The 12,512-nt window shown below is 48.8% G+C and overlaps 4 protein-coding genes across 4 annotated transcripts in view; all 4 read left to right on the top strand.

Annotated features, from left to right (window-relative positions):
• The window catches only part of LOC125956551 (uncharacterized aarF domain-containing protein kinase 5), a 2,004-nt gene extending 368 nt beyond the window's left edge, over positions 1 to 1,636 (top strand). Inside the window, exons 1-3 of the mRNA XM_049688563.1 lie at positions 1 to 1,068; positions 1,142 to 1,306; positions 1,386 to 1,636. The exon at positions 1 to 1,068 is cut by the window's left edge and continues 368 nt beyond it. Coding sequence (XP_049544520.1) covers positions 1 to 1,068; positions 1,142 to 1,306; positions 1,386 to 1,494 — 1,342 coding nt within the window. The 3' untranslated portion in view covers positions 1,495 to 1,636. The remainder of the gene's footprint in view (positions 1,069 to 1,141; positions 1,307 to 1,385) is intronic.
• A 583-nt stretch (positions 1,637 to 2,219) lies between these two features.
• Positions 2,220 to 4,179, top strand: LOC125956553 (probable cytochrome P450 4ac1). Its single transcript, XM_049688565.1, has 5 exons — positions 2,220 to 2,416; positions 2,478 to 2,867; positions 2,930 to 3,191; positions 3,277 to 3,626; positions 3,690 to 4,179. The coding sequence occupies exons 1-5, from the start codon at positions 2,242 to 2,244 to the stop codon at positions 4,031 to 4,033; spliced, it is 1,521 nt and encodes a 506-aa protein (XP_049544522.1). The 5' UTR covers positions 2,220 to 2,241; the 3' UTR covers positions 4,034 to 4,179.
• A 1,686-nt stretch (positions 4,180 to 5,865) lies between these two features.
• LOC125955560 (uncharacterized) lies at positions 5,866 to 10,065 on the top strand. Its single transcript, XM_049686696.1, is given in 6 exon segments — positions 5,866 to 6,060; positions 6,122 to 6,511; positions 6,574 to 7,263; positions 7,327 to 7,667; positions 8,049 to 8,694; positions 8,784 to 10,065. Coding segments are annotated over 6 exon segments (3,258 nt in total). The 5' UTR covers positions 5,866 to 5,885; the 3' UTR covers positions 9,800 to 10,065.
• Positions 10,066 to 10,253: 188 nt separating this feature from the next.
• LOC125956552 (probable cytochrome P450 4ac1) lies at positions 10,254 to 12,508 on the top strand. Its single transcript, XM_049688564.1, has 3 exons — positions 10,254 to 11,358; positions 11,422 to 11,686; positions 11,757 to 12,508. The coding sequence occupies exons 1-3, from the start codon at positions 10,806 to 10,808 to the stop codon at positions 12,490 to 12,492; spliced, it is 1,554 nt and encodes a 517-aa protein (XP_049544521.1). The 5' UTR covers positions 10,254 to 10,805; the 3' UTR covers positions 12,493 to 12,508.
• Positions 12,509 to 12,512: the final 4 nt, after the last annotated feature.

Genomic DNA, 12,512 nt, shown 5'->3' with positions numbered 1-12,512 from the left:
ATCGGCGAAGAAACTCCTCGAAGGATGCCTGGCCAACGGAGGACTATACATCAAAATCGGTCAAGGTGTGGCTGCCGTTAATCACATCATCCCGAAGGAGTACGTCGATACGTTACGGCAGCTGGAAGATCGATGTCTCACCCGTGGCCCCAACGAGGTGCGCACGATATTCATCGAGGATTTCGGTGCTCCGCCGGAGAAGGTATTCGATAACTTCCACTACGAACCGATTGCGGCGGCCAGCTTGGCGCAGGTGTTCCGTGCAGTCACCAAGGACGGTCAGCACGTGGCAGTGAAGGTGCAGTATGCGGATCTACGCAAGCGATTCGACGGAGATCTGCGTACGATCATGTTCCTCCAACGTCTGGTCGCGCTCATCCATAAGAATTACAATTTCGGATGGATTGTCGAGGATCTACAAGGCTCGTTGCGTGAGGAGCTAGACTTTGTGCACGAAGGAAAGAACGCTGAACGATGCGCCAAGGATCTGCAGCATTTCGATGCCATTTACGTCCCCAAGATACACTGGGAGTTGACGAACGAACGCATTCTTACCACGGAATTCATCGATGGCTGCAAAATCAGTGATCGACGATCGATCGAAGCTTTACAGCTGAACGTATCCGAGATCGACCGGCACCTGTTTCAGGCGTTCGGAAGGCAAATCTTCTCTACCGGGTTCGTGCATGCTGACCCCCATCCCGGTAACGTGTTTGTCCGAAGGAACCCAGAGAAGCCGCACAACGTGCAGTTGGTACTGCTAGATCATGGGCTCTACGAGCATCTCGCGCCGGATGTTCGGGAGAATTTGTGTCGTTTTTGGGAGGCGATAGTATTACGCGATCATGAGGCCATGAAGCGACACTCCAGTGCTTTGAATGTGACCGATTATCGAACATTTGCTGAAATTTTACTGCAGCGCCCGCTGGAGCTGAAGGGAGGAGCCAAACTTTCCACACGCCTTACCGATCAAGATCTGGCGTACATGACGAAACAGGCGAAGGAACACTTTGATCGAGTAATGGTCACACTGAAAAACATGCCACGCAACTTAATCTTAGTGATACGGTAGGAACCCTTTACTAAACACAGATAGTGTCCGAAAAGGCAAACATTAATGGTTGGATTCTGTTTCTTTCAGCAACCTCAATACGGTTCGTTCGATCGCTCGCGATCACGGTGATCCGATTGATCGGCCGCGAATCCTGGCACGCTGTGCACTCGCCGCGTTGTGCCCCTCCGGTCGTAACGTCTTTAACTTTCTCTGGGTCAGTTTCCGGATGTTGCGTTTCGAGTACCTGCTCTGGTGAGTCCATATGGATGATTGAAATGAATTCCCTACTCATTTTTATTCTCATATATTAACGTGTTTATTCCCGTTCTAGGCGTCAATCATTCCATTACTGGATCACGACCAACTATCTAAGGCTGCTGACGAGAATTGGCCGTTCGCCGGACACTTCGCACTTGCTAGATATTCAGTATGACGTCTGACGTTCATTAAGCTGTTAATTGATTCGATTATTGATCGTATTGACGAACCGAACGTGAAAGCTCAAGGATGAGGTCTCACGTAGATGTAAATGGTAGTAGTACCTTAGATAGTAGATACTAATAAACGTGACTGATATTTGTAAATGTTACATTTATGTCGAGGGTTCGGTATATTGAAGTATATGGTATCCGAAATATACAATGGAAAAGGTATAAACTTAAGTGTTTTTTTTCTAATGAGTCAAAAATCGTTTAAAAACGTTTGTAATGTTTTAAGCAACATTGCCGATTGTTTGAAATAAACTACTTGAAATACAACTCCTTATTAATGCATCAATCAGTACTTCAGTAATGAATGGCGGCTAATTACAGATTCGCGGATTACAAAAGGTCCATAAACCGTCACATAATAAAATCCCATTCAAGAACCAGTCTGAGATACTTATGGCCAGTTCTAACTTTAATCAGTCCAGGATCACTGAATTAGATCACTCACTAAGATACCAAAGTATTCCTCCACGACACAATAACTCCTTAACTCAGCATTGAACTAGAGACCGGGCATAAGCACGGTGTACGGCGCCCATCGATTACAGTGATTATCGGGTAGCCGGTTTACATCCCCAACGCTTTCTACCTGTTCGCTTGATTACTTCCTCGATCTGTGCGGTACAGAGGGGTTGATCGCGACGCTGCGTGAAGGGCGCGTTAGTCCTTCTAACGAAACCACGCGGTAAAGTTGAAACCATGCTGCTCGCCGCCGTTCTGGTGCTGCTGGTGCTCGGGTGTTTCATCGCTTTGGCGATCGTGCGTGATTTCCAGTGGAGACGAACGGATGCATACCGTGCAGCAAACCTCTATCCCGGAGCACCGATCCTTCCTTTGATAGGAAACCTGTGCGAACTCCTGTTTAAAAATGCCGGTAAGCTGTGGAGCTGTGGTCCGTCCTGATTCCCAAATGAAATTCTCTTCATTCTGTAAAGTGCAAACGTTCGCTTATGCTCGTGAAAACGCGAACCGTTATGGTGGATCCTACAGGCAGTGTTTCAATGGGAATATCATATTGAACGTCACTCGTGTCCGCGAAGCCGAAAAGATCCTGTCCAGCACGCAACACATCCGGAAGAGTATACTCTACGGCTTTCTACATTCGTTGATGGGGGATGGGTTGCTATGCAGCAAGGGGTCGAAATGGCAACATCGTCGCCGCATTCTCACCCCAGCCTTCCACTTCAACATTCTGCCCAAATTTCTGGCCATCTTCCAGGAGGAAAGTGTAAAATTGGTCAACCAGCTTGATAGCCAGGCCGATGGTGTGCAAGAGATCGTTCTGCAACCAATCGTGACCAGCTTTGCGCTGCACACAATATGTGGTAAGTGTGCGCTAGGACCGAATACGGTGCGATCGTGTCATTGCTAATTCATTTTTTACCAGAAACGGCCATGGGTGTGAAGCTGGATGCGTATGAAGAGGCAGATGAGTACAAGAAGCGTGTGTACGAGGTCGGTGAGATGTTGGTTCATCGCACGATGTCACCCTGGTTGTACAGTGATTGGGTATTTCGGTTTCTCGGTTACGAAGGTCCACTGTCGAGGGCCCTGAAACCGATTCACCATTTTACGAGGAGCATTATCCGCCAAAGGAGAACAGAATTCCATGCCCAACGCCAGTTAGTACAGGATTCGGAGGAAAACATGTACGTATGATCACTAAAGCGCATCTCTTCGCATCACGAAATTTCGCATCTTAGTATTCTTCTGCATTCTCCATCCTTCTGATAGGTACTTTGGCTGTAAGGATCGATACGCTATGCTCGATACGCTACTAACAGCCGAGGCGAAACAGCAAATTGATGAGGAAGGTATTCGCGAAGAGGTGGATACGTTTATGTTCGAAGGCCACGATACGACGGCCGCTGCCATCATGTTCACGCTCTTGGTACTCGCGAACGAACCAGATGTACAGGACCGGTGTTACGCCGAGCTGCGGAACTGCGATTCTACTCTAGCTCCTCTGACGGTGCATGACTATCAACAGCTTCCATACCTGGACCGTGTGCTGAAGGAATCTTTGCGTCTCTATCCACCGGTGGCATTTATATCACGCACGATAACCGGAGATCTAACTATTGGTAAGCGCAATCACATCGAAAACCTCTCCTGCATGATTCAAAGCATGAATATACCCCGCATAGATGAAGCTACGTTTGGCCACAACACTATCGCTCACATCCACATCTACGATCTGCACCGTGATCCGATCCAATTTCCCGATCCCGAACGGTTTGATCCGGATCGGTTTCTACCGGAGCATGTAGCAAAACGCAATCCGTATGCGTACGTACCATTCAGTGCGGGCCCGCGGAACTGCATTGGCCAGAAGTTTGCCCTGCTCGAGATCAAAACGGTACTGGTGACCCTGCTCAACCACTTCCAGTTATTGCCGGTAACGCGCCGTGAGGACGTTGTGTTCGCCGCTGATCTAGTGCTACGCGCCAAGACACCTTTGATAGTGAAGTTAGTGCGTCGTGCTGCATGAGCTGGTCATTTGTACTCTAGTGTAATCATCAAAAAAAAAAAAACTTAGATGGGGCATCATCCGTTGTTGGCCAGAAATCGGTTTTGTCGCTAGAGCACAATACAGAAAATGCAAGTTTGTATCAATGAATACCAATGGGTTCTACCCCTTGATGAAATTTCATCGTCTCACAATTCATTTTGTTACTCTTCGCTCGCTCGCACAATAGGCATAAATATTTTACTATCATCCGCATATAATAAGCGCATACACTTCATCATTGACGAACAATAGGAATAAGAGAGGGCCCAGGGTGCTGCCCTGCGGCACACCCGAGGTACTGGTGAATGGTTCACAGAGTGTATCACCGACTACGACTAGGTAGGTTCTGCCAATCAGGTAAGACTCGAGCCAGCGTACCTCGATAGTTAGCTGCTTCACATTTAACACCTTTTTTGAAAAGGGGGATCATCACCGAAGTTTTCCACATCTTCGGAACCGTTGCATGTTCGAAGGAAAGCTGTATTAGTCTCGTTAAGTGCGGTATTAGAGAAGGAAAGATTTTAATAACAGCGGCCAGTATACCATCGGGACCTGCTCTGTAGCTCAACTCTAGTTTTTTGGCCACTCGCTCGACAGTGCTGGTGTCAACAACAACGGAAATAGATTGCAGGGCATTCACTGGTGCATAAGAGACATCGCGGAATCACCTGGCAAAAACTTCCCTTTATTCGCTATCATACTCAGCAGTAATTTCACATTACTGAACGTCACAAGGGGGCTGTCGCGTTCGTCGCTTCTCTTTGACAAACTACCAAAAAGCGGTTGGATTGCGTCGTCGATTGCCCTCCATGTTCCACACATAGTGGCGGTGAAACACCCGGTTTAGAGCCCGATTTGCTCCACTCACAGCTCGGAGGTATATGATGTGTCGGGTGACGCTTTTACCGCCGAAGCGCGCGGTTCTTCTGGCGTTTCGTTGAAACGAGCAACCGGTTGTACCAGGGCGGATAGCGCAGTGTCGCTGAAAAAACGGACAGCGTCGTCAATGGCTGTCGAAGAGTGCAGTTGACCCCAGTCAGTGGTGGCAATGATCTCGTTGATGAGTCCAAAAGTCAGCTCGTCTGAAGTTCAAGTCAATGTTCATTGAAGTGCCGCAGTTTGCCGTAAGCTATGCAAGCTCAAGAGATCGCGAAACTGATGATTTCTGTACCCGCGTGAGCTGGCAGGCTGATTAAAGTCCCCAACTTGCAGGAACCTATCGTTCATGCTAGTCTGCGCGAGTATTTCGCTGATGGACGCGTTTAGGTCGCTAAGCCTCACGATGGAGTTACACAGGACTGGCGGAAGGTAAGCCGCGCCGATGATGAGATTTTCCGCATATTCGAATCCGAACCCACAGCTGTTCGAGCGACGAGGTGCGTGTAAGCAGTTCACGAGCAATGAACGACGATGCGATGGCAAAAAGGACACCGCCGCGACGTACACGGATGCTATTGAACGAGTTCCGAACACAGCGAAAGAGGTTGTAGGCATTAGAGACGTAGAAGCCAGTACGTATGATCGAATCGACCCAGGTCTTTGCCAAAAAGATGACGTCGAAGTCCTTCTCTGAGATGGCTAACCGTAGGTCGTCGTACTTCGTACGAATACCGCGGACGTTTTGATAGTATACAGAGATGTCGTTGTCGGAGTGGGATCCTCCGAGTCAGTCCTACTTGTTGGCTGACCCGTTATGGGCTCGTGGCTTCTTCCGCAGTTGATTCAGAGAAGCGAACGAGTCATCGTCGTGTCTCACCGAAGCCAGTGATCGCGAGGCTGCGTGAAGGGCATGTTAGTCCTTTTAACGAAACCACGCGGTAAAGTTGCAACCATGCTGCTTGCCACCGTTCTGGTGCTGCTGGTGCTCGGGTGTTTCATCGCTTTGGCGATCGTGCGTGATTTCCAGTGGAGACGAACGGATGCATACCGTGCAGCAAACCTCTATCCCGGAGCTCCGATCCTTCCTTTGATAGGAAACCTGTGCGAACTCCTGTTTAAAAATGCAGGTAAGCTGTGGAGCTGTGGTCCGTCCTGATTCCCAAATGAAATTCTCTTCATTCTGTAAAGTGCAAACGTTCGCTTATGCTCGTGAAAACGCGAACCGTTATGGTGGATCCTACAGGCAGTGTTTCAATGGGAATATCATATTGAACGTCACTCGTGTCCGCGAAGCCGAAAAGATCCTGTCCAGCACGCAACACATCCGGAAGAGTATACTCTACGGCTTTCTACATTCGTTGATGGGGGATGGGTTGCTATGCAGCAAGGGGTCGAAATGGCAACATCGACGCCGCATTCTCACCCCAGCCTTCCACTTCAACATTCTGCCCAGATTTCTGGCCATCTTCCAGGAGGAAAGTGTAAAATTGGTCCATCAGCTTGATAGCCTGGCCGATGGTGTGCAAGAGATCGTTCTGCAACCAATCGTGACCAGCTTTGCGCTGCACACAATATGTGGTAAGTGTGCGCTAGGACCGAATACGGTGCGATCGTGTCATTGCTAATTCATTTTTTACCAGAAACGGCCATGGGTGTGAAGCTGGATGCGTATGAAGAGGCAGATGAGTACAAGAAGCGTGTGTACGAGGTCGGTGAGATGTTGGTCCATCGCACGATGTCTCCGTGGCTGTACAGTGATTGGGTATTTCGGATTCTCGGTTACGAAGGTGCGCTGTCGAAGGCTTTAAAACCGATTCACCATTTTACGAGGAGCATTATCCGCCAAAGGAGAACAGAATTCCATGCCCAACGCCAGTTAGTACAGGATTCGGAGGAAAACATGTACGTATGATCACTAAAGCGGCGTCCGAAAGAATTTCGCATCTTAGTTTTCTTCTGCATTCTCCATCCTTCTGATAGGTACTTTGGCCGCAAGGATCGCTACGCCATGCTCGATACGCTGCTAACAGCCGAGGCGAAACAGCAAATTGATGAGGAAGGTATTCGCGAAGAGGTGGATACGTTCATGTTCGAAGGCCACGATACGACGGCCGCGGCCATCATGTTCACGCTCTTGGTACTCGCGAACGAACCAGATGTACAGGACCGGTGTTACGCCGAGCTGCGGAACTGCGATTCTACTCTAGCTCCTCTGACGGTGCATGACTATCAACAGCTTCCATACCTGGACCGTGTGCTGAAGGAATCTTTGCGTCTCTATCCACCGGTGGCATTTATATCACGCACGATAACCGGAGATCTAACTATTGGTAAGCGCAATCACATCGAAAACCTCTCCTGCATGATTCAAAGCATGAATATACCCCGCATAGATGAAGCTACGTTTGGCCACAACACTATCGCTCACATCCACATCTACGATCTGCACCGTGATCCGATCCAATTTCCCGATCCCGAACGGTTTGATCCGGATCGGTTTCTACCGGAGCATGTAGCAAAACGCAATCCGTATGCGTACGTACCATTCAGTGCGGGCCCGCGGAACTGCATTGGCCAGAAGTTTGCCCTGCTCGAGATCAAAACGGTACTGGTGACCCTGCTCAACCACTTCCAGTTATTGCCGGTAACGCGCCGTGAGGACGTTGTGTTCGCCGCTGATCTAGTGCTACGCGCCAAGACCCCTTTGATAGTGAAGTTAGTGCGTCGTGCTGCATGAGCTGGTCATTTGTACTCTAGTGTAATCATCAAAAAAAACTTAGATGGGGCATCACCCGTTGTTGGCCAGAAATCGTTTTTTTCGCTATAGCAACAATACAGAAAATGCAAATTTGTGTCAATGATTCCTAATCGGTTCTACCCATTGATGAAATTTCTTCGTCTCACAATTCATTTTATTTCTGTTCGCTCGCCGTTGGAATGAAAACAAACGAATCCGGACTACGAAGCGGATCTACTTAGTTCACGCTACAGTTTCGAACGTAGCATCTCTAGCCGTTCATTCCAATCAGAATTCAAAACATTCAGCATGTACAGTCATCATCTACAGTATACAGTACGTTCTAGTATAACATTGACTTTCTTATCAACGTGCTAGCCTCTTCGAGTAGCTCTAGTACGTTCAGCCGTTAATCGTAGCTCCAGTATCGAGATGGCACCCGAGACGGATGCAGCGTTTTCCTCCTTTACAGTGATCGTTGGCATATTGCTGCTGGTGCTACTGCTTTTGCTGATCAGGGATGTGTTCGACAAGAGTGGATCGACATACGCTGCCATGCGCCAATTCCCAGGCCCTACTATATTGCCCATAATCGGTACGATGTACTCCTCCCGTGGCATGAATCCTGCTAGTACGTTTATCAAGTTTCGAAGCTGGGCATCGCGGTACGGTGGTTCGTATACCCTTTGGTTAAACAGTGCCGTGTTCACTTTGAACATAACCCGGTGCCAAGAGGCGGAACCGATCCTGAGTGGAACGCGTAACACCGACAAAAGCATGCTCTATCGCTTTCTACATCCGCTGCTCGGTGTCGGGCTGTTGAACAGTGCGGGTGAAAAGTGGCTCCAACGGCGCCGCATCCTTACGCCGGCCTTCCACTTCAACATACTGAACGGATTCTACCGAACGTTCTGCGAGGAGAGTGAAAAGCTGGCCAATCTCATCGATGCACAGATGAGCAGAGGTATTACGGAGATCGAGCTGCAATCAACGATGTCCCAGTACACACTCAACACTATCTGTGGTCAGTGTCGGAAAGACAGTGATTATTCGTGCCAAAGAAGCCCCAACATGTAGCTTAATCCCGGTCCACTGTATCTTCTCTTCAATCAGAAACATCGATGGGTGTGAAGCTGGACGCGATGCAGGGTTCAGAAGAGTATCGCTCGGGATTGTACAAGGTCGGTGAGCTACTCCTCAACCGCGCCGTCCGTCCATGGCTGTATAGCGATTTCATCTTTTGGATCCTTGGATATACCAGCCGGTTGAATTGTCTAATTAAACCCCTACACCAGTTCACAATCGCTATCATAGCCCAACGAAGGCAACTGTTCCGGGATGGAATGCTATCTAATGCCCAGGTCACCGATACCAACCAGCACCAGCCAGAGGACACTATCTATAGTCTGTCCTCTGCCAGCGGCAAAAAACGGTACGCTATGCTCGACACGCTCCTGGCTGCCGAAGTCCGCGGACAGATTGACGAAGCTGGCATACGCGAGGAAGTGGATACGTTTACCTTCGAAGGTCACGATACGACGGCGGCCGCACTGGTCTTCATCTGTCTGCAGTTGGCTTGGGAGCAGGAGGTGCAGGAGCGTGTCTACCATGAGTTAGACGCGCTTCGGCAAACAAAATCCTACACCACCAACAGTGGACAACACTTTGATCCTCAGGACTTTGGTTCGCTGAAGTACTTTGATCGTGTTATCAAGGAGTGCTTAAGGATGTGGCCTCCTGTCACATTTATCTCACGTGCCGTCAGCGAAAGTGTGTCACTACCGGATGGTCGAACGATTCCGCGTGGTTGCATTGCCAACTTGCACATCTATGATATACACCGCGATCCGGAACAGTTCCCCGATCCGGAGCGATTCGATCCGGACCGCTTTCTGCCGGAGCGCGTGGCTACTCGTAATCCGTACGCTTACGTTCCGTTCAGTGCGGGTCAACGAAACTGCATCGGACAAAAGTATGCAATGCTCGAGGTAAAGGCTGCCGTCGCACATCTAGTGCTGCGGTACCGTCTCCTGCCCATCACACAGCGCCACCAGATACGTTTCCTCACCGATCTGGTCCTGCGTGCCTCCAACCCGCTCAAAGTCCAATTTGAGCGACGTCATGCATAGTGGCTCGTTGATGGTTAAGGGAGGTCGTTTAACCAATCCTCTTTCCCACTAGAGTTTGTTAACCCATCGTATCAGCAAAGCACGAGCGAATACGACGTGCCTGGGACATTCTTATCACCATATTTGTACTTCCTTGCTTTAAACATAAATCATTGCCTTTCTTTTGTCCGAAGGTCGCATAAGCGGGTGGCGAAATACTACACTTATTCTATTTTTAGAACCGCAATTATCTTGTTGGTTTTTAAATAAATACATTTTTGAATTTTTACCAATAAACCAACATTTTTACCTATAGCTTAAACAGATTCAGAACGACCTGATATTCCATCAGTAAATATTATCGGTCTGCTTCCCCCTACAGCCATTCAATGCATAAAGTATGAAGTGAGCATTGAGGTTTGGGTTTGGTATTTCATGATTTTTTTTTCCTAGGTTTTGTCTGCAATAATTTTATAATCTTCAAAGATAGTCAAATACATTATGCACGAAGACACCAGGAAGAGTATGGAACTACCATCCCTTCGTGGTTTTCCTCTTTCATACACTTTTCAAGAACATTGTTACAAACATTAACACTACTGGGGTTTGGTGGTTAATGCATAAGCTTAAATATAGGTCACCAACGGATAAGTAGAATATTGTGTCGAACCTATTGCACCTGTGAGGGAGATGCTGATAACAAACAGGCTATACGCCATATCAATTTTGGGCACATTTAGGGTCGTGGTACAAATCGGCAATGTCACGATGATTCTGCAACTTGCGTTCTCGAGAAGAACCAATGCTTCCAGGTCGGTCTCAGACAACAACGAATCACAGCAGCTCCGGCTAGCATGCGGTCTGATTCTCGTATTATCACTATTTTTTGTTATTGCATCCCACGTGTTTCTACTATCAACGAATATGAATGCCATTCGCATCCAAAACCGAAGTTCACGACTTATCAGCATGAATGTGCCAAAAACCGACTGACCGCTGGTCAGTTTAACTTTGAAAGCCAATCGAAATGGACCTCTTGACGGGGATACTTGGTACTGTAGCAGTCCTGTTGCTCCTGCTGGAGCTCTACTTACGCTTTTCACCTGCATATCGTGCGGCAAAACAATTCCCGGGTCCTGCTCTGCTGCCCATACTCGGCAATGCACAAAATCTGCTGTTTAACGATCAGCTGCAAACCTTCCGGCTACCAAGACGTTGGGCAGCTCTTTACCAAGACACGTACCGACTGGTGGTGCGTGGTATCCTCACCGTGAACGCGTTCCAGGCCAAAGATGTGGAACCGTTGCTCTCCAGCCAGCGATTGATCGACAAGAGTCTCATCTACCATCTGATGCACGAATTCCTGGGGATCGGACTGCTCAACAGTACCGGTGCCAAGTGGCAGCACCGTCGCCGTATCCTTACGCCGGCCTTCCATTTCAATATTTTGCCCAGCTTCCTGCTCACCTTTCAGGACGAATGCCGTAGTATGGTGGCTCAGCTAGAATCGGCAGCTGATAAGGGTGAGCCCGTTGCCCTGCAACCACTGATCACGAAGTTCACACTCAATACTATCTGCGGTAAGTGGAGATCGAGGGACTCAGAGTGAGGGGTTCCAATGATGGCTATTACTGATCCCACAGAGACGGCAATGGGCGTTAAGCTGGACTCTGGTACCATGGCCAAAGAGTATCGTGGTAAGATAGAGGCGATTGGTACCATGCTGTTGGACCGTCTGATGAACCCATGGCTATACGACCAGTTTATCTACAAGGTGCTGGGACTCGCGGCCAAGTTTGGTAAACTCCTGCGTCCGGTACACGCCTTCACGCGCTCTATCATTCAACAGCGGCGCGAGCTGTTTCACCAGAATGTGCGCAATTTTGGTGATTTCTCTGAGGAAAATGTGTAAGCTTACGAGGAGCGCCAGAGTTTCCCCGTCGCTATGATCACTAATTCCAGAATCGGTTGCTTTCAGTTACACCAACATCAAGCAACGGTACGCTATGCTCGATACGCTGCTGGCGGCCGAAGCGAAGCAACAAATCGATGAGGAGGGCATACGAGAGGAAGTGGACACGTTCATGTTCGAGGGTCACGATACCACATCGGCTGCCCTCATCTTTACGCTCCTACTGGTAGCACTCCATCCCGAGGTTCAGGAGCGCTTATACGAAGAGATTCAACACATTATCCTCGGGAAGGCGGACCCAGACCGTGAGCTCTGCCAGGCGGACTACAACGAGATGAAGTACATGGATATGGTGCTGAAGGAATCGCTGCGCCTCTTTCCACCGGTACCGTTTATCTCTCGTTCCATCACGGAAAATACGTACTTCGGAGAGCGGTTCGTTCCGAAGGGCAGCATAATCAATGTGCATATCTACGATCTACACCGTGATCCTACTGTTTTCCCAGATCCGGAACGCTTTGATCCGGATCGCTTTCTGCCGGAGAATGTAGAAGGACGTAGCCCTTACGCGTATGTACCGTTCAGTGCTGGCCCAAGAAACTGTATCGGTCAGCGGTTCGCGATACTCGAACTGAAATCAGTACTCACGGCGATACTGACACACTTCCGTATCCTGCCCGTTACGAAGCGTGAAGAACTGGATTTCATTTCGGATATAATTTTGCGTACCAGCAAGCCTGTCTTCGTGAAATTCGAACGCAGATCATCCTCTGCTGTGACAGTTGATCCCAAGGAGGCATAACTGTAACATTTTTTAGCGTT

Source organism: Anopheles darlingi, chromosome 3 (assembly GCF_943734745.1).
Source record: "Anopheles darlingi chromosome 3, idAnoDarlMG_H_01, whole genome shotgun sequence".
Taxonomy (NCBI): Eukaryota; Metazoa; Arthropoda; class Insecta; order Diptera; family Culicidae; genus Anopheles; species Anopheles darlingi.
The sequence above is the reverse complement of the archived record's forward strand: the minus strand, read 5'-3'. Positions and strand labels throughout refer to the sequence as shown.